Raw genomic sequence first — 21,689 nt, forward strand, 5'->3', positions numbered from 1 at the left:
TCTGCTCTCACCACTTGTATTCAACATAATATTAGAAGTTGTAGCTAGTGAAATAAGGAAAGAAAAAGAAATAAAAGGCATACAAATTGGAACAGAAGAAATATAACTGTTCTCTATTTGCAGATGACATAATTATGTAGAAAATCCTAAGAAATCTACAAAAACACCTAGAACCAGTGAGTTTAGCAAATATGTAGAATAAAAGATAAACATTAAAAAATTAATTGTATTTCTGAATAGTAGCAATGAATTCATGGACACCAAAAGAAAAAATACAATATTTATAATTGCTTAAAAAAAGAGAAATATTTAGGTATAATTCTAACAAAACATATACAAGAAATTTTAAAACTACAAAATGCTGATGACAGAAATCAAAGAAAATCTAAATAAATGGAGAGCTACAGTGTATTCATGGATTGGAAGACTCAACATAGTAAAGATGTCAATTCTTCCCAAATTGATATACAGGTTTAACGCAATTTCTATAAAACCTCCAGCAAGATATTTTGTAGATAAAAACAAGAGTATCCTAAAATTTATATGGAAAGGCAAAGGAACTAGAACAGTTAAAACAATTTTGAAAAAGAAGAATAAAATGGGGGGAGGAGCAGTACAGTCTACCCGATTTCAAGACTTACTGAATAGCAACAGTCATCAAAACTGTGTGGTTTCAGTGGAGGGACAGGTAATTAGATCAGTGGAACAGAACAGAGAACCCAGAGATAGACCTACATAAATGGGCCCAACTGATTTTTAACAAAATCAAAGAAGGGTAGCCTTTTCAACAAACAGTGCTAGAACAACTCGACATCCATCTGCAAAACAACAGCAAGAAAACAAACAAAAAAAACCCAAAAACCCCTCAACTTATATTTCATACCTTATACAAAGATTAACTCAAAATGGACCATGGACTTAAATGTAAAACTTAAAAACGTTTAGAAAAAACAAAAAACTTGGGAGAAAAAGCTTCAATGTAGGGCTAGGTAAAGAGTTCTTAGACTCAATACCAAGAAGCTAGATCCAGAAAAGAAAGAACTGATGAGTAGGACTCCATCAAATTAAAATCTTTTTCTCTATGAAAGATCCTGTTTGGAAAATTGAAGGACACACTACAGAGTGGGAGAAAATGTTTGACAATCACATCTCTGACAAAGGACTAGTATCTAGAATATATGAAGAACTCTCAAAACTCAACAATAAAAAGCCGAAGACTCCAATGAGAAAATGGGCAAAGGACACGAAGAGACATTTCACAGAAGAGGATAAACAGATGGCAATTAAGCACATGGAAAATGTTTAACATCACTAGCCATTAGGGAAACGCAAATTAAAACCACAATAACATGTCACAATGCACTTGTCAGAATGCCCCCTCTATCCCTGGTCAAAACAGTGACAACACCAAATGCTGGAAAAGATCTGAAGACACTGGATTACTCATGTATTGCTGGTGAGAATGTAAAATGGTAGAGTCTGGAAAACATTTTAGCAAACCTTCAAAAATGAAATATGCAACTACCATACGATCTGCCAATTGTCTGACATTTATGCCAGAGAAATGACGACGTATGTTCACACGAAAATCTGTACAGATATGTTCATAGAAGCTTTACTTGTGACAGCCAAAAGCTGGAAAAAATTCAGACGTCCTTCAATGGGTGAATGGTTAAACAAACTATGGTACATCCACACTGTGGAATACCACTTGGTAATAAAAAGGAAAACTCGATACCCACAGCAACCTGGGTGAATTTCCAGAGAAATACGCTCAGTGAGAAAATCCATCTCAGGTTATATAGTATATGACTCCATTTATGTAAGATTATGGAAATGACAAAATATAGAAATGGAGAACGGATCAGTGGTTGGCAGGGGTTAAAGGCAGAAGGGAGGTGAGTATGGCTAGAAAAGGGTAACAGGAGGGATTCTGGTGGCGATGGGATGCCCTGCACCTTGACTGTACTGACGTCAAAATCCTGGTTGTGACATAGTGCTAAGAGTTTTCAAGATGTTATCACTGGGGAAATCTCGGTGAAGGGTACATTTCATACACCTGCATGTGACTCTACAGTGATCTCACAACAAAAAGTTTAGCTTAATTTTGAAAAGCACATACTAGATGATCCTACTTATGTGAAGTTCAAAGGCAAACTAATTCATGGGTGATAGAAATCAGAACAGCCATCAGCTCTGGCAGGTAGGGACCTATTGGGAAGGGGCTGGAGGAATCTTCTGGGGGACGGTGGAAATACTGGACTATTTTGCTTTGGGTGATGATCACAGGTACAAACACATGTATAGAAATGTATTGAGCTATTTACTTATGGTTTGTGTACTTTATTTTTTGTAAGTTAAATCACGCACACACACTCACACACAGAGCAACCTATCAATCCCACGGATTCTTTGTCTCTACAGTTATGTCTCAAAGATGTACAGTTGAAAGGCCTTTCCTTCCAATGGTCTACGATGGTCTAATATTCTTTGGATATGACTTGCTATAAGATGATACTCATAATTTATTGCACAAAAATACTGGTCATCCTTTTTCCTTTAGAGCTAAAGAGAATGCCTGGATTAAAATTTTATATATATATATACACACACACACACACACACACACACACAATGTATAAAGAGTAACATGCAGAATAATATTTTGTTATTTGAGAAATCTAGGTAGTGATCATGATAGGACACTTTTCACTCGTGGGATGCTTTGCTAACCCGCAGGCATAACTACTTCCTTCAACAAGTGTCCGATTAAAAAACAGCAGAGCCTTGCCTCCCTCCTGCTGCTGAGGTGTGCCACGTGGTGGCCACACGACTCCCTCTGGGGCCTGACGCCGAGCTGCTGCGGCGTATCAGGACTGACCCTGCACTTCCGTCCCTCCAGGGCCCACCAAGCATCGCTGCCCTGGTGCCCGGGAGGAAGCACACACCTCAGGGGGGGCGAGCTTCCCACGCCCGGACTTGGGGTCTTAGCACAAATGTCATCCTCTCACACTTGTCTTAACTTCAGGATCAAACAGATGAAAAATATAGCCTTTACAGTGTGCTGAGCAAAGAGTCATGATCCCGGGGGAACAAGTCAAAAAAGAAGGCATAAAGGCATCACAACAAGACAGATGACAGTGTTCATCAGGAAAGATGACCTACTGTCAGACGCAGGCAGAAGCCACCACTGGGGGGTCTTCGCAGGTGTGGGTTCTTGGGATTGTTCCTAACGCAGGTGCTGGAACCTAGTGTTTCATGTGCTTTAATCCATCTGAACGACATTAATTTTGCTTTTCTGTGGCCAAGTTGCAACAGCTTTTCCCCTTGCTCTGATTACGTGTACATCAAGAACCAGGGGTACCTTAGTTATTCTAACCAGGACCGGTGCAGCCCCTCTGTAAACAGTCAGCCGACGTTCTGGTTTATATGCCAGTGTCTTCTGAGTCTGGGTTGTGCACTAGTCTGCAGGGGTATGACCGACTCCCGTTGCTGGTGGCCTACAGTGGATTCCCAATCCAGAATATTCTCCTCCCCACGCCCCTCCCCTGACCCACCAGAGGCCTCTCCTTCAGTCTCTCCCTCATTGATCTCGCGTTTTGATTCAATAGTGACCAACTTGAATAAAAGGCCTAACACAAAAATCAGGCAAATATGTTTAATTTTTTAAAATAACTGATGGCAAAATAAAATATTTACATCACATCATACTGTGTAAACATGTAAGGTCTCTGTACAAAGAAATATACATGCAAAATAATGTAAAAATTTAACTGAAATAATAAAAGAAACAATACACAAATAAAAGTTGTGAGGTTACGAATACACATCCAGTTTTGAATCCAATTTATTTTAAAAAGTTTCTGTACAATTTTACAAGAAACAAACAAAAACCCAACAAAAGAATAAATAAAATACATTGGAAGCTGCAAAGCTCAACTATGCCAGTTTATGGCTGAAGACCCAGGTGTCTGGCTGGCTTGGGAAGCGGGCTGTTTTTTTGTTTTTTGTTTTTTTTAGTGTATTTCACACAACGAGGATAAAAAGACATCCAGAAAAATTCAAGCGTGCCCAGAAACGCAGCGTCTTTTGTTGAGGGCCTCCCACACCAGCGTGAATTCTGCCACAGTGCCACAGACGTCACTACCAGCCTCCAGGCGGCTAGTGCTTAATTGGCTTTTATTTCTTACCAAAAGCTCAAAATCCAGCCAATTTTTGTACAGAAAGTTGAATGTCAAAAAGTCTAAAAAGTAGGAAATGTCCAGACTGATTTTGGGAAAAGAAAAATAATACTTTGGCATTCTGAATAATAGCATAATAAAATTTAAAACATTACCCTATTATCCAGTTTTATATTCAGAGTATGAAATCACTTTTTACAGTCCTCAAAACTGACAAATTTCACGAAGAGTTAAGCCTCTTTGAACCGATGGCACAGGGCAAAGACCCCCCTCCCACCCCCCCCGACACACGCACAAAACCATAAAGCTCACCGTACGAAGTATGTGCTTTTTCTATATATTTATTACAGGTACAACAGAGGTCTTCATAAATAGTTGCATAAAATGTTAAAGCCACAACATTGCACATGATATGAAATAAAACCAAAAAAACCCCAATGAGTGCATTTACAGTATTTTCATCTGACTGTATACTGCTCAACAATCTGATTGACGGCTTGGGGGTGGGACGTGTGGGGAGGGGCAGAGGGGCAGGAGCCAACCCGATGTCCTCGGTGGATGGGCAGACCCCTCAGACCCCCAGAGGAAGCCCCGGGCGGGAGGCGGGGAGTGGGGGGCAGGGGGGCAAGGCGGGTGGGGGGAGGAAAGGACAGACCGAAGGCAGGACCAGTCTTATATACAAGTAAGGCCTACATTTCATCAGAGCAAAACGATTCATTCTATTTTTATGCAAAAGTTTGAGGTCGAATGCACGTTTCAGAAGCCTAGTCTGGCGTCGGGGCCAGAGGCACACAGACCAAGCAGCTGGAAAAGCTCAGAGCCAGGGGGACCCCGAGCTGGACGAGGCCGCGGAGACGGCCGCCGCTAGGGCGGGGGTCTTCCCCAGAGGTGTCCAGTATCTCTGTTTTGTTCGTTAACACCAGTGGTTGAACATAGGCATTTCGCTTCCTTGAAGAAATCCTGGAAAATGTTAAATTTGCAAAATTCTACTCATGTTCGTTTAAAAAAGTTTCCTTTTATTTTTTTGCAGAAACCTGAATAAAAGACTGTGACACAGCAATGCTGTCTCCGCCCTCGCAGAGCGTTCGAGAAGGTCCTCCACCCCAGCACAGCTTGCAGCCCGAGTCCCAGGCACTGCCGAGCACAGCTCACTCGGAATGCAATTTCACACGATGAACGTACGGCAGCTGATCAGTTATGTTGGTTTGTGTTTCTCTTCAAAATTCAAACGCACAGCTGATTGGCAGGTGAAAGAGAATGAGAAAGGACTTCAAGACAGGTCAAACCCTAGGCAGGAGCCTGCTCTGTAAGAAGTTCTTAACGCTACGAATCGGTCGAACATCGTTCTGGTGTTTGCGCCGCTCAATGAAGGAGGTCAGTCTGGACGTGTCGAGGACGCCCGCGCCTTTGCCGTGGCCATGGCCGTGGCCCGCCTGCAGCCACTGCTCCTGGAGGGCCAGCGCAGCCGAGGGACGCTTGCCAGGGTCCTCGTGCAGGAGGAAACACACGAAGTCCTTGGCCCTCTGGCTCACTCCTTGGAAGTAGTCATCTGGGAAACTAAAGTCTAGCCGGCAAATGTTCAGGCAGGTCTCTTCCACGCTGTCGTCCAGGAAGGGGGACACGCCGCTGAGAAGCACATAGGCCAGCACTCCAACACTCCACGTGTCCGAGGTCAGGGAGACCGGGTTCCCCAGGATGATTTCGGGGGCTGCGAACTCGGGGTTCCCCAGTAGCTGGTGGATGTGGTAGGTCGTGTTGAGCTGGACAGCATCTCCAAAGTCCGCTAGTTTGATGGTTGGCTTGGCTAAACTCTGACCCACTAGGATGTTTTCGGGCTAGGAGACAGGACAAGACAACCGTCACCCACCCCAGCCACCCGCGTCTCCAGCTGAGGTGCGAGGCTCACCAGGCACCTGCCAGGTCGACTGGCGCCGGCCGTCCACGTGCGAGACAGGACAAAGCCCTCGGGAGGACAAAGAGCCCACACAGAGGAGAAGCTGCCCTGACTTCTCTGGAACTTTCACGCACAGCTGCCGTGTTAAACCGTGCGGGTGAGTGAAGCCGGGGATTCACTTCCCTCCCGGCGGTGGCGGCAGCGACCCTCCGCCTCCCGCCTCCCGCCTCAGGCCTCCCGCCTCCGACTCTGCCTCCGCCTCCCGCCTCCGTCACCCTGCTCCAGCCCCACCCCGACCCAGCGACACTCACAGGAACCCCCTGAAATCGCAAGAAATGTCTGAAGACCTCACACGTTTACCTGGTACTTTATTGCTTGTGTATATCCAACGTTTAAAAACAGAGATTAGAAATCACTGCTCCCATCTCCCACCCCTTGTGTTGGTCCCCAGTCCCCGCGGGCTCCTGGCCTGGCTTCAGAGGACAGGCCGAGAGTGGGCTCTGCATCCCGCGTGGCCGCGCTGGGGTCCCTCGGCTTTCCCGTCCCCGGGGCCCCACTAACCTTTAAGTCCAGGTGTGCTATTCTGCAGTTGTGAAGGTAACGGACGGCTTCCAGAACCTCCCCCAGATATGCCCTGATCTTCCCCTCCGTGAGGTTTCCCCATCGCACCACACATTCCAGGAGCCGTCCCTGGTCAGCCCTGCAGAGGGAGGAATGCGCGTTACGGTGCGGGTCGGTCACTTTAGACCCATCTCCTGCGATATACGCATCACCTCCGTGCCCTGTTATCAATGTTCTGTCAGCTTTTGGGGATCATACCACTACCTGAAGGCAGGACGGGATCAAGAGGGCGATTTCTTTTTAAGCTCACTGTGGAGGCACAAGTGGGGAACAAGGCATCTGGACCCACAGAGAGAACTGGGAGGCGGAGATGGGTGCACCCAGGCTCCCCAACCCCGCTCCCAGCAGGCTTGACTCAAACCCTGCCCCTTGGATGTGAGCACAAGACCTGGGCAAGCTGCCTGGCAGTGCCTGGCACACAGCAGGCACTCTGCAGGTACCTGCTGGAGGAGGGGATAATGTGGGACCACCTCCCCAAGCCTTAGTCTCGCCATCTGGAAAATGGGTCATGTGATGGCTGAATGAGAGACTGTTAAGACACAGACAATACAGTGAGGGCTTCACGTTGGACTCAAAGTCTTCCTACTGTGAAATTACTTTTAACATTTAAAAAACACCTATACAGAGCTGCCCTGTGCCAGGGACTAAGTGCTTTCTACCCATTCACTTAATCCTCACAACAACTCTCTGGGAAGAGTGTTTTATGGTCCCCATTTTACAGATGAGGAAACGGAGGCACAGAGAAGGTATGTAACTTTCCCAAGGTCACACAGCTCATAAGGAAAGGCTAGACTTGCAATGAGGTGGTCTGGCCCCGGCCTCCCTGAACACTGGGCTAGGCTGCCCTCTTTGCAAAACAGAAATTTATGGAAAGATCAGCCACCTGTTTCGTAATGTCAAGTAATCAAGGGAACTTTGGTAGTAAGTAGTTTGTTACGAAAATAAACCCTACTAACAGCAACAATGAGGCCAAACCATTTAGTTTCCAGTGAAAAGAGATGACAGCTGAATGCACTGAAAATGTACACCAGAAACCGAGGTCCTGCAGGAGATTTCTGACAAGGACTCTAGGACTCTCTTTCTGTTGCAACTCCCTGGGGAAGATGAGCAGAGGCTTTTAGTCACCAAGCTTCGAGAGCCAGAAAGCGCCTTCCCCGGTACTGAGGGCCCACAGGGGCCAGGCCTCTGCCTGGACATCGTTTTAGCCCCGTAACAATCCCTCAAGTAGCTGAGAGTCCACGGGAGCCGAGGTTGAGAAACGAGCCCCAGGTCTTCCGACCTGCCCTTCGCACACGACGGCCAGCCTTGGGGGCGGCTGGGGAGGGCGGAGGTCCTTCCTGCTCCCTCCGCCATCTGGGAGGTTTGTTAGGCTGGAGAGAGGGCTGAACAGGCCCACAGAGATGCTCCAGCGGGAGCCCTGGGCGGGGACACCCTCGAAACATCCCCTCCCCGGGGTCGGCGGGGAGCGGGGCTGGGGCTGGACCTGGCGCCGAGGGCCCTGCAGCAGCTGCACCTGTGAAGGCTGTGACACGGAGACACTTCCAAACTCCTTACGAACGTGACCGATGGGATGGTGGGTGCGGGGCCTCAAGGGAGTCCCCGCGAGCGAGGAGCCCACGGTCCCTGTGAGCGCGCCCCGCGCGCTCCACGGCTGGTCCTCGTGCCAGGCCCACTCTTCCCAACAACGCGTCAAGGACTAGGAAATGGCACAAAAGATGGCACTCTGGCCGATGGAAACGAACTCGTGAATCCAAGTAAATGTATGAAATGACTCCCCCTGAAAAGGAGGACTAGGAATTTCAACAAAGCTACATGACGAGGTGTCTCAGAGAGACCAGAATGTTCTAAGGGCAGGGCTTCTCAACCTGGTGTTACTGATACTTTGGGACAATGGTCCTCCGTTGCAGGGCTGCCCTGTGCCCTGCGGGACGGCGAGCTGTGACCAGCAAAATGTCTGCAGACTTTGCCAAATGTCCCCTGGGGGGCAAAATGTCCCCAGGCTGAGGCCCCCTGCTCTGGGGTCATCTTTAAACGACTCCAATGTTTCCCGAGATGGCACACAGGGCCCAGTAAGCACCACGGGGACCAGCGGGCTGCCCTGGGGGAGCCACCCCCCTCCAGAGGGCGCACCTACGCTCCCGTTCTCATCACCCTTGGAGGGGCAGGATGGGCCCCGGGGCAGAGCTGGACGCCAAAGCATCAGACACGAGCAGGTCTGAGCCAGCCCGCTGCAGGCGCCCACCAGCCGGCCTCGCCCAGCTGGGCAGACACGTGGTATCAGGTCAGCCCGAGGGCACGAGCAGGGGTGAGGTCTGCAGAGGCCTGGCCTCCCGGGACCTTTGGGAACCAGGGGGCATCTCCAGGTTGGCTGAGACGCCCGAGGGAGCCTGGGTGGGGAGCATTTTGATGCTAGGTTTGTGCTTCCTTGTCAGGCAGCTATACTTCCCTCTAGCACTGCTGGAAAGCTCTAGAACTGTGGTCTCTGAGAGCAGACGTGTGTTTTTAGAAGTTCTGTGAATCCTAAAATCCTGATTTCTATACTTCTTGGAGAATAAACAGCAAGACCACTGGGGGTTGAGGCCGAGCGCCAGAAAGAGGAGAGGCAGCTGGCGCGTACGCACATTTCCAGAACCAGGACGTAGCTGGTGGAGGTCTCGAAGGTGTCGAGGAGGCCAACCAGCAGCGGATGCTGGAGGTTCTGCAGGATTCCGAGCTCGTGGGTGACCTGGTCGCGCTTCATCAACTTCTTGTTCACGAACTTAGTGGCCACTGCTCGTTTGGTGCCCTTCTGATCGCATTTCTTAACGACAGAGAATCTGCCCCTAGAAGACAGGTGGAGAAGACCATTAACAGAGGACTCTGAGCGTGTCACGGAGAAAAGACTGTTTTGACCCAGGCAGCCTCCCCAGCTGGTGGCCCTGCTCTCCCCGGCACCAGCGGAGGGGCTGCAGCCACGCGACGGCCCCAAGGAAGCCTGCCTGTGCCTGTCTCCTCCCCTCCCCTCCCAGAGGCGGGCTCCGTCTGGCTGAGGACAGCCACGTGACGTCCTCCCGCCGCTGAACGGAGCAGCCGTGACATCGTGACATTTACCAGGCGGCTTCCACCTTGCTCTCATGGAAACCTCGCCGCGCGAAGAAGCTTGGAATGGACTACTAGGTGGCCCCTGGGCACCCCACGCCTCCCACTTCGGACGGGAGCGTCGACTGTCGTCCCCGTGTCTGTCTTGCCGCTGCAGGATGTGAGTCGGGGGGGCTGGTAACTCATCTCTAGTTTGTGGTCTCCGGAGCTGCACCCAGCGAACCACATCCAGGAAGCTGCGGCTGCACCTCGACTGGATCCGGATAACAAGATCCTGGACCTCAAGCCTGAGCCGGCTGCCACGGTGGGATGAGATTCGGGGGCTGGGGAATGCAGACTGCGGGGAGGAAGGTGGGCACACTGCTTTGCCCCTCCTCCCACGGACAGGCGGAGTCTCTTTCTCCTCCCTTGGACCTGGGCTGGCGGGTAGCTGTTTGCGTCCACAGAATGTGGACAAAGTGTGGTGGTTAATTTCTGAAGCTGGGCCCTGAGAGGCTGCAGCCTCTGCTTCTGCTCTCCCGGGCTGCGTCTGCCATCACACGAGGAGGCCCAGGGTGAACGTCTACGTGGAGAGAGGCCACAGACACGCGGGTGAGGCATGGGGGTGCCAGCTGACCGAGCCCAGGAGGGACCAAGAGAATAACTGTCCGGTCAGTGGCACGCTGCACAAAGTGATACACCTCTGCTGCTCCGGACAGCAGGGCTGAGCCTCGTGCGGCGACAGGTGACTGACGGGCGCTTCGGGCTGATCCACACAGGCGTGTGCGTGGGTCCCTGGAGCCAGCGGACCAGGAGTGGCCACCGGAGTGTATGAGGCTGCTGCGGGGGGGTTCTTGGAAAGCTTTTAACGGGGACAAGCCCAGCTGTCATGCTTCTGACCTTCTTCTTGCCCTACGGGACGTGACAGGAGGTGCGGCTGAGTGCCGTGCCGTGGCAGAAGGGGCGGGGTGACCGAGGGCGCCGCTGAGCCACCGCCTGAGCCCTGGCTGCCATCCGGAGGGGAACGGCCCCTCTCTGTCGAAGCCCCCTCTTGGTCTACGCAGGGGGACCCTAAATCTCCAGGCACAGCTGAGACCTGGAGGACACATTCAGCCCCTCTCAACTGGGTTCCAGAGAATAATGTCCCATGAGAAAGGGTCTGAGTGACTCGCCCCTGGATTCTCCCAAGGATGGGGCGTAGCTAGTGCTGCCCTGGACACGGAGCAGGAGGGAATTCATCGCATCACCGGACGGCTCACGGTACTGAGCCTTAATTCTCTCTTGGAACCTGCACTGGAAATCTCCTCCTCACTTCCTCAGTGTTTAATACCAAAAGGCAATTACAGGTTACATTTCGGATGTAATACATCTAACTTCCAACTGCTGGCAAAATCCGCCATTGAACTTTCTCTGTGGGCTCCTACAGAGTCGTGTCTCTCACTCTGCGATCTCCGGGCGGGGGGCTCCGGGTTCTCCGCCGTACCTGCCAAGCTCAGCCACTTCGCTGTAGAAGCAGTCAAAGTTGTCCTTCCAGGTCACCATGATGCCATCACTCCCTGGACCTGCAAGAAAGGCAGCATCTGCCTGAGCCTGGCGTACGGGGCGCCTCTCGGGGAAGGAGACTAGAGCCCTGCGCTGTCCAACGTGGCAGCTGCCCGGGCCGCTGAACATCTGAACGGAGGCTCGTGGAAATGGAGATGCACCAGAAGTATAAAATCCACACGGCGCTGGGACTTAGTATGAGACAAAGATGGATTTATGTGACAGAAATAAACACACACTTGCTTTTCCATTATTTTCCCATTTGCACTTCTGTAAGACCATTCCTATGAACAGCCTTCTGTCTCCCTAAGCTCCCTTGCTTTCACCAGGGATTTGTTAAAAAAAAAAAAAAAAAAAAAATCACCTGTATACTTTTTGTGACATCTTTTAAAAATTAGAACATTGGTGATTCTCTACTGTCAAATTCAAAATTATCTTCCTTTCCTGCGCTGTGATCCAAAAACCAGAACCCTTCCCTTCTTTGACTTATGAGGTTAAAATATACGGGATTAAGATATACAACATAAAAACTTCTAAAGACAATTCTGTTTACTGTCTACACACAGGGCACTCCTGGACTCAATTCATCTTTTAGTCCTTTTATTTATTTACTTACCATAGTTTTAAAAAATTGGTTTTATTTAATTTATTTAACTTATTTTAGTTCTTTAAGTGTCACTCTAGGAGGCTGCATCCTACACCTGGTGCAGCTGGAGGACCCAGGAGAAATCTCAGCAGCCCTGGGCTGCACAGCTGGCACAGCTGGCACAGCTGTGAAATGGCAGCTGGGAATCAGCCAGTACGTGTTGCTCACTAAGCATCTGCATACGTCAAGCGCATCTACAGGAAATGCTAAAAGGCCTAAGATACGAGTTCTGCTGCCAGCAGCTCAGGGTTTAGCTGAGGAGAGAGATCAGACCTTGCTGGGCATGGAGAGAGCAAGGGCTTTAGTCCCACCAGGGTCGTCCTGCGCTCACGGAAGGGCTGGGAGGACACACCCTCTGGAAGGGCTGTTACGGCCTAGGACGGGTACAGAGCCTGCTCGGGGCTCACCCACACTCCCATCTTTCCTTTCTTTTCATTCTATTCTACATGAGACTGACTGAGGATAGCTTCTCTTAGAGCTAAAGCATCAACTGAACAATCGGACGAGTGAGAAGTTGCAGACGAGAATGTATTTTGAGCACAGGCTGCCTTGCTCCCACCTGGAGGCTGGACCAGAGGCTCACACGCTCAGTGGCTGTGGGCAGAAGCCCTCACCGTGCGCCTCCCCTGCCTGAGGGCACCCGCCCAGGTGTCCCAGAGGCTGGCCTGCTCCTTGCAGCCCCCCAGTGACTTGTCATGTATCTCAGGCCACATCGAGAGTGTGTGGGGCTCGGGGTGCAGCTTACCTAGAACCCTCAGACTGGCTGAAGACGAGGCTGACCCCATGTCGTTCACTGCGATGCATGTGTAGATGCCGTCGTCCTCGGTGGTCACACCAACGATCTTCAGAGCGGCCTCTCCCAAGTCACTGCCACAGAGAAGGGCACATGGCATTCAGAAAGGCTCAGGTCTCCCCACCACCAGCCCCCCGACCTCTCTCCTTCGGGGTCACAGGAAATGAGGAGCTCAAATGCTGATGGGAAATTTCAAGTGGGATTTCAATCCTAGCTCCACACCCAGGTATGACACCTTCCCTCACGGGAGACGTCCCAGGGCCAGAGGTGACCCAGGGAATCGGCCGCGTCAGTCCCAGTGGAACGAGGTCATGCTCACTGCCTGTGAAACTGACCCCCGAGGGGGCTTCCCTCACCTGTAGGAGATGCTGTAGTGACCATCGCTGTTCAAGGTGTTGTGTTCAGGGCCCTTCCAGGTGACCGAGGCCTTGGGGCGGCCACAGACCCGACATCTAAGAACAACGGTCTCCCCTGTCTCACACGTGACCTCGCTCAAGGGAATGACGAATTCTGGGGGAACTGCGTGAGAAAGGAGTCAGTAACGCTGGTCACCCAGCCCCCCTCTTGTGCCCACCAACCTCCCCCAACAAATGAATGAGATGCTGCCCAGGCCCAGAGCGCCACAGAAAACCCACGTCCACAGGCTACACTCGAGTGTCCTGACATGCCCCGTAGACCCACCCTCTAAAGTCTACAAGAAAAAGAACAGAACTCACCGTCATAGATGTAGTTGGGATTGAGAAGCTGAAATGGAAAAAGCGCACAGCTGTTAACCAGATACATGAGCTACTCTGAGATATACTGCTTCTATTCAAGGCTACAGTTGTTGTTGAAAGATGAGAGGAAACACGACTTGGTTTGCCTGTGTATCAATCAAAACTGACCACATTCCGACTGCCTTTGAATGTACCGGAAGGCTTCGCGTCACACAGACGGAGGAGAGATTGTTCTTCCTACGCACAAACGCACAAATGCTGCTCACACTCAGAGAAGTCCCTTTTACTCATCCTATGGGCTGAGTCCAGCAGGTTCCCGAACCACCCCCTTCTGCAGAATGGCCAGGGCCCTGACTCAGGGGCCTCGAGTTCCCCTCAGGAGGTATTTCCTTTCTCCCCAGGCAAAACCTGCACAGGTTTAAGGCAATCTGATTACAGGAGTAAAGTGGACTGAAGCACCCGCCGAGGGAATCTGCTGCAGCAGTGAACCTGCGTCTCGGTGTCTGGTCACTTCCCCTGTGGTCTGAGCCACAGCTGCTCTGTGCCCCGTCTGCTTCTGAGGTCCTAGTGTCTGCTCCCTCTGGGAATCCAGCAGCCTTCTTTGTAAGCTACACATGTGCCCGCTCAGGGGTTCACCCGTATACTCGGTTCCTCGGAATACGTATGCATACCTGCGCCACACCGCCCCTGCGGGCCCCCTACAAAGCCCTGCGGGTCTGCTCACAGGGCAGAGAGAGGCGGGTTGCTGCCAGGCAAGGCTGGGCGCCAGGTCCGTGACAGCTCCTCCTGGGCCGGCACCAGCCCTGCGTGCTCCCTGAGGAGCACAGGTTCCTGGAGACACCCGTGCTCACCTTCACAGATACCTTGTTGCTGAGTCCTTCCCGAGACTTCCGATAACCGTTCTCTAACTTGCCTTCCCGTTTGCCGTCTTTATCTTTTTTCTCAGATTTTTTCCTTAAACGGAGTGCTGTGTGCCAAGATGTTGACTTCCTAGGGGGACACAACACGTTGTTAGTATTACGCCTTCCTGGTGTTCAGCAAACAATTCCTGAAAGCATCAGAGAAAAGCGGACTGTCCAATTTATGCAGATATAGGGTGACTGAGATTCCTTTAGCAACAGCGATCTCTGCGAAGGAAAACTTTTCTGCAATTCTCAATGACCAGAGATAAAAGCCAAGTTTCTTAAATCAAATTTTAAGGATTAAATATAAAGGTGTCTGTGATGGTTAATTTTACGTATAACTTGACTGGACCTAAATATTTGGTCAAACATCATTCTGGGTGTTTCCGGATGAGATTAACATTTTAACTGGTAGAGTGAAGCAGACTGCCCTCCGGAGTGTGGTGGGCCTCATCCAATCAGTTGAAGGCCTGAGTCGAACGAAAAAAGACCAGCCTCCCTGAGCATGAGGGAATTCTCCAGCAGAATACCTTCAGACTTTACCTGCACCACTGGCTCTCCAGGGCCCCCAGCCTGCTGGCCCACAGTGCAGGTCTGGACTCACCAGTCTCCACAACTGTATGGTTACAATAACCACCCCCTGACCACACATACACCCTATTGGTTCTGCTTCTCTGGAGAACCCTAATACAGGGCCTAAGAATATTTCTGAGGAAACAAAGTATAAAATGGGATTCTTGAACAATGTACTAGAATAAAATATCTCTGTGTATCAAGGAGAAACAGGACAAGGGACCGTCATGGAAGATGGGCTCTTTGTAGCCTGAACCCAAGCCTGGACTCCCCATGGGGTGTAGGCGCTTAGCCCAGAGGTCTGGGGCAGTGCTGGAAGGGTCGCCAGTCTGGGCTGCAAACCAGCCAGGGGTTCTGCCATGCTTGGAGAGGAACGTGACCACAGCCTGTGCCTTTGAGTCTGGTCTTTTGGGTTGAAGCCTCTGGAGGCTTAAAAATCACAGTTTCGCGATGTTTCCACTGCCAGAAGCCATCTGGCTGGCGTCTCCCACAGCCAGAGAGGTTCAGGGAAGGGCAGAGTTTGAAAGCAGCCCCTGAATTCAGTTTTCTTTAAAGTAATGTTTAACGCGGCAAAATTGGTTTCAAGTTACTTGACTGAAATAACCTAGTGTACACAAGGCACGATGGCAGTGGCATCACACGGATCTTTGGCTGAAGCTTACGGAACGAGGACGTCAATGACGCACCCTCAGCACGCCCGATACGAGTCAGGGGCCCTCGGAAAGTCCCCACCCCTCACCCAAGACCTCTGGGAACTAAAATATCGCGATGCTCTGTCTAGCGGCTTAAAAAAAGCTATGTGTTTGCAAATGCAGGTTAGTAAAAGCACCCATCAGAACAGGTCTGAGAGATGGAATCCGCCCCACCTTCACTGTGGGGCTCCACACTGTGTATAGAGATGACCTGCTTCAACAGACCACAGCACTGCTTTCCCTCAACGGGCTTCACCCTCCCAGGGCCTCTACGCCTCGTCTGTGCTCAGCACCGCCTGCCCCCCGCCCCGCCACGGCTGCCCCGCCAGGCACTCACTTGAGGGTCCCGTCGGGGTTCTCCATGATGACTGCGCTGGTATGCCCCAGGACGAAGCCCGGAATCCAGCCCTCGGCTGCGGGGCACTGGTCAGTGGCGGCTCGGAACACCAGAAACATGTTCTGTTGATTGCTGGCCAGAATTTGAACGACCTCTCCTTGATAGACGTTTATCTCATCCTCCTTCACTGCCGTGTAATCGTGTGTCACCAACATGGTGGAGATGTTGCTACTGCTGCTACTTTCACTCTGTAGAGGGAAAGATGAACAAAGAGGCAGAGGGGAACTGAAATGGGATCTGATGACACGAAGCCGCTCGTCAGCGTGCGCCATGGCACGACGGCCCAGAGCAGGGCCCACTGCACGGACGCCTCCACACTCTTTAGCTAACTTGGTGCCTCTTTTTCAGTAACTGACCATCAGGATTTCTCTAGAAAGCAATTTAGGAACGATCTAAAAAAAATAAATCCCAGCGATGATGACACTTTACTTTGGAAGCTTGATTATTTCAGTCCCATCTTCCTTGCACCGTCAGAGGAATGGCTCATTCTCACGTTGATGCCACGCTGGGTTCCATCTATGTCACAGTCGTGTCACTGTGACTGTCATGCTGCTGGCATCCCTAACCATTTCCACCTTTTTTCCCTTCTAAAGGAAGAATGCGGGACACCTGAAAAGCAGACCAACTACTGTCCTGCTCTCATGGAGAGCTGCTCTGCCTCCTGTATGTATCCCTGGGTGGGTGGTCCTCCTGTGAGCGTGATGATTCAACCGTCCTGAAGGTGCAGCCGTCATGGGGACGGCACAGCATCGCACAGCAGCTGTGGACACCACCGGCCTCACAACTCAAGTTTCGGGGACAGCCCCTGGCGTGGGAAAGCCTATCTTCCCCTTATTTTGGAGTCCCGGTGGTATCCAATGTCTTCAGGTCACCATTGTGCCTTTAGTGTCCATCACAGTGACTGACATGTAGCAGGCACTCAATACGTGTCCAGTAACTCACTCAATGGGGCAAGACTGCAAAAGTTAAACACAGATCATTTCTCAAGACCATCTATTCAGGTTCACAAGCTGAGTGCTGTCAGCTGCTGAGTAGAAGAAACGCAAATGGTGTTTGTCCCAAGCTGTCATTTACCAAGTGACCCCTCTGTTCCAGGGGAGGAGGAGGAAGCTGAGACCTCCAAATCCTGAGCTACATCTTGTTCAATCCCCTCTGTCAACAGCCGGGATGTGGAAGTGGTGTCAGGCGCCCCACTGGCTTGTTCTCAGGGGCTCCCACCGAAGATGCTGTCTGGCCATTCACGGCTTCCCAGGGCTCCGCCGCTTCCCTCCGCTGGTCTCTCGGATGTCTGGGGCAGGTCCTGGGTCGGTGTAGACGTGACTGTCAGAAACCTTGCCATACGCCTGACAGCCCTGGGCTACTGAGCTGGTACTGGGACACACCGGAGTAGACTGCTGACCACGGTCAAGGAGCCTGTGTGCTGGGAATTCCAGGGGCCAGGACTCTAGGCCCACAGTGGGTGGTGAAGTTAAATACACCGGAGTGCCAGGTTCTCGGTCCTGTCGCGGCTGAGGAGTCTGGTACGTGTTCCCGTCCCTCATGGATGTCCACGTCGGGCTTTGGCCTGTGCACACCCCTTCATGCAATTTTATCCTTTTAGCATGACTTACATAGCAACACCCAATAGTGTTGAGACTACAAAGCCACATTTGCTAGAAAATGTAAACAAAACCAACTTCTGTGGCACAGCTCTTTTTTATCATATAGCGTACCACCCTTTGTCTTGTAATGCGAGTATTTTGCCACGATAATAATGCTATTAGTAGTTTCTGAAAACTTCCTATGTCCCAGTCTAAGTATGAGGCATTTAAAAATCGATCTCAATTAATGCCAGTGAGCACGATCACCACTCCCTTACAGAGTGGAGGTTAGGAATTTGCACGGGTCACCCGGCCTCTGAGAGATAGGCAGGGCTGTCCTTCTATTGCTGCCTGGGTGGGCGGATGCATGGAGGTTCTGCATCCACGTTTGGGGGCTGGCGCAGTCACTGCCTGGGTTGATCCACATCCACTCCACTCTTGCTCTCAGAACTTTCCAGAAGGTGTGCGTTGAAGGAGGAAGAAGGACCTGGGCCGTGGGTTAGGCACAGCTGCTGGGCTGTGACCGCAGAAAGCTTCACGGAAGCAGACAAGGAGGGAGGCGGCCGCAGCTGACCACCAGGGGGATAAGATAGTCTGAATGGGTGGGAGCAGGCAGGGCGGTAGTTCTTCTTAACCGAAAAACGTAAGAGTCCCCGAGGACACTTTCATGCCCATTCTAAGCCTCTCGTGGTCCTCCCAGGCCTCCAGGGCATTTCTGTAAGGCACTTGGACTCACTGGCAGTTTCCCTTTCCAGGTTACCAACCACGTAAGAAACAGTGAGAGGCAGAAATAAAAGGCACCTTTTGCGACCTAAAACCTGCCAGGAGGTGTGCCGCCTGCGACGGTGCTGGCTTCAGAGTAAGCACCCCGGGGGGAGCCAGGCAGGGCCAGGAACCGAGCACGCTCACGGGGGGCGCAGAGACCGGCACGGGCTCCCACGCTGGGGCGGGTGAGGGTTCCCTCGGAAGCACAGGCTCCAAGAACTCCTCAGGCGCTTAGGGGAAAGCATGCAGGTTAGGGTGGGCTGAAGAGCTGCTCCCTCGGCCGGTTTCGGAGGGGGTCTCGGCTGCGAGGCCGCGCCTGCAACCTGAACCCTCAGCTAGGTGCTGGCAGGTGCAGCACCACTGGGCCTCCGCGTCTCTTCCTCTGGCTGACACCGTGCTGACGCCCTCCTGCACACCCAGCATTTCAGAGCTGACTGGAGGTGGAGGGCCAGGCTCCTCTGCAGGACACGGGCAGGCGCCACGACCGGGACGCTGGTGACGGCCACCGCAGAGGAGGCCCGCCCTGACCGCTTATTTCTGAGAATGAGACTACAGGGTACATGCACCAAGACCCGTTTTTCAATTTCTTCCTCAATTAAGTATAAAGACCGAGGTTAACAAAATACATAACAAAAAACAGGAGGAACGAATAAGGCCATGTCCACCCAAACAAGGCATTAACGGAAGTCCAGAGGAAAGAGAGAGACGTGCAAAAGCTGGACTGCTTTCCTTCTTTCTTTTTTTATAAAGAGAGACACAGACCCTTTTAGGGAAATGTATTTAAAAATTTATAAAGCGATCAAACACACACGCATTAGAACAGTTCTATTCCCTCACGCATGCCTTTAGGAAGGTGTTACGGGTCAGACCGCCTGCTGTGTGGGAAGCAGTCGGGTAGGACAGGGAGGAAGCCAAAGGATGGGGGCAAAGACCCCCAGTAACCCTTCTGCTGAGAACGCGGATAGTGACCGGCGATGCCCCGCGGCGCCCGCAGCCCGCACTGCGCCCCCTGCCGGACAGAGCGCGGGCGCTCGGAATCCAGCCTGCCTGCGCCTCCGCTCCCAGCCGCCGGCCAGAGCCCAACATCCAGGGGCCCTAAAGCAGTCTCTCTCTCTTCCACAGTGAAACTTTTTCTTTCTTTTTTTTTTTTTTTGAGGTGGGGGGAAATATTTCCACTGGCGACATTCCTTCCCCCCACTGTGTCAGCTTAGCTTGCTTTGAGTTGCCGTTGGAAATTTCTTGAGGGATTTTTTTTTCTTTTTTCAGCATGAGTCAAAAACGCTGCAAAGATTAATTTAAGGCATAAAAGGGCACAACCAAGCGACGAGAAGAAAGCTTAGAGTGTACAGGTTTCAGTTGACGCAGGAGGTAGACAGCAGGGGCACGGACGCCCCTAAAAGAAGTGTGCGAGGAAGGCAGGGGCGAGAGAGGAAGTTCCCAGATACGCTGCTGCTCGGAAAACGTGAGAGGCTTAGAGACGCTGCATTCGGAAGGTTAATGATGTGCTTCCCCGTGTTAAGGAGACACAAACAAAGCAAGGAGCGAGTTAGTAGAGATGAGAGCGCGCCGTCCGCCGGCGGGAGCAGGAGGTTAGAAGGCGTCCCCGCGTGTCCGCGCGGCCAGGGCCCAGGGCGGACGGAGCTGGTGACCGCGGCGCAGCGGCCGGGAGCCCGGAGTTAGTACGAGGACAGCGGCGGCCACGCGGGAGGTTTAGCAGGAGAGCCGCGGGACAGAGGCAGCGGGGCGGGCGGGCGGAGGCGGCCGGGCGCGCTTACCCCATTGCTCTGGGTGGACTGCACGGACTGCTCGCTGGCCGAGGAGCACGTGCTCATGCGGTCCGTGTCCTTGCTGGGGGCCGCGTGGCGCTGCGCCTGCCGCTGCAGGGAGTCACTGTCCCCCGGGAAGGTGAAGGAGCCGGGCCGGCTGGCGGGGGAGGCGGGCATGGAGCTCCAGAAGGAGCCCCCCTTCTGCAGGGGGCTGCTGGGGGGCAAGGGCTCCTTGCCGAACGGAGAGGGGAACGCAGCGGAGAGAGGAGAGTTCAGAGGCGAGATGGCCCCGGGCCTGGGCTTGCCCGGCGGCAGGGAGCCCGGGCCGCTCCGCGCCTCCTTGGCGGGTCCGTCCTGATGCGCGCCCGTGGCGTTCCCGGCCGCCTTCCGGGGGCTCTCCAGCACCTTCATCTTGGGGATCGCCTCCGCTTCTCGCTCGGCACCTTCGGGCTCTCCGCTGGGGGGCGCCCTGGCGGGCTGGCCGGGCTCCGGGGCGGGGCTGCTGCTGGGAGGAGGCAGTGACGGGCCGGGAGTGGACATACCTGACATCTTGTCTGCCTCTGCCTGGTTCGAGGCTGCAGAGGAGACCAGCACGGGGGAGTGGTGTCTGACAGGCTGGGGGATCCGGGAGGGCCTGCTTCTGCTCGCGCTGGGGAGGCCGCCGCAGCTGCCGGGACCGCCGCTGTGGTTGCTGCCTGCGCCGCCGCCGCCGCCACTGCCGCCGCCGCCGCTGCTGGGGGCCCCGCCGCCGCCCCCGCCGCTGCCCCCGCCGCCGCCCCCGCTGTGGTTCCTCTGATACTCGATGGGTGATGTCAAGGCTGCAAGACACAGAAGAGACTCAGTCAGGGCACCGAGAAAAGGACGGTCACAGGGGCGGAGGGAAAAGGGGGCACGATGAATGGAAAGGGAGCGCTGGCTTAATGGCTCAGGGTCAAGTCACAGGGTGGCCACCAACTTCCTGTCACCGTCATCCAGAAACCCCCACCCACCTCCAGGCAGCAGGCTGACACCACCCATCAGGGAAGGCAAAAGAAAAGCTCTTAAATTTAACTACTCTCCTGTTCATGAAGGAGCTAAACTGGCCCGGTCAAGGCGTGTGCGAGGGGGAAGGGAGCAGGCGTACAGGGTGACGGAGGAGGTGCGCTGCCGCGGGGAGAAGTTTACTGCCCAGGAGCAGCCAGCACAGCCTAAGCATCTCCGCCAAGTGAAAAGGCGTGGAATCGGCCTGGAGCATCCCAGGCAGATGGCCAGGGTCAACCGTGAGGCCCAGGGCTGCCAGGGGAGATTCAGCCGGGACTCCACCGGTCCCAGCTGGCTGCCGCGCTGGGCAAGCTCAGTCCAGCTGCCGCAAAGGTCTTCGTTAAACCAGGGAGCAGTCAGGCAAAGAAGAACCTGGCTGGGGGTTACCCCACGCGGAGGTGGTGTTAGAGACCACCCCGGGAAGGGAAGGAGCTCCACAAACCCCTGTGGGTCGTGAAGCTGTCCCATCTCCGGGCTTTTAGTGATTCAGTTACGGCATCATCTGCAGGAAAATGCAGGAAACACGCCAGATAAGATACATGGA

General features: G+C 52.7%; 1 protein-coding gene across 6 annotated transcripts in view; it reads right to left on the bottom strand.

Moving 5' to 3' along the window:
• Positions 1-3,644: 3,644 nt before the first annotated feature.
• TRIO (trio Rho guanine nucleotide exchange factor) overlaps positions 3,645-21,689 on the bottom strand; it is a 373,890-nt gene continuing 355,845 nt past the window's right edge. For all 6 annotated transcript variants that reach the window (XM_082458354.1, XM_082458353.1, XM_082458351.1 and 3 more), the window contains 10 exons: positions 20,135-20,943; positions 15,955-16,202; positions 14,302-14,440; positions 13,451-13,478; positions 13,091-13,253; positions 12,687-12,808; positions 11,237-11,315; positions 9,318-9,518; positions 6,637-6,775; positions 3,645-6,016 (listed from right to left, as the gene is read on the bottom strand). In XM_082458354.1, the coding sequence (XP_082314480.1) occupies positions 5,462-6,016; positions 6,637-6,775; positions 9,318-9,518; positions 11,237-11,315; positions 12,687-12,808; positions 13,091-13,253; positions 13,451-13,478; positions 14,302-14,440; positions 15,955-16,202; positions 20,135-20,943 (2,483 nt within the window). In that variant the 3' untranslated portion in view covers positions 3,645-5,461. The remainder of the gene's footprint in view (positions 6,017-6,636; positions 6,776-9,317; positions 9,519-11,236; positions 11,316-12,686; positions 12,809-13,090; positions 13,254-13,450; positions 13,479-14,301; positions 14,441-15,954; positions 16,203-20,134; positions 20,944-21,689) is intronic.

This window comes from Balaenoptera physalus (assembly GCF_965194825.1).
Source record: "Balaenoptera physalus genome assembly, chromosome: 3".
NCBI lineage: Eukaryota > Metazoa > Chordata > Mammalia > Artiodactyla > Balaenopteridae > Balaenoptera > Balaenoptera physalus.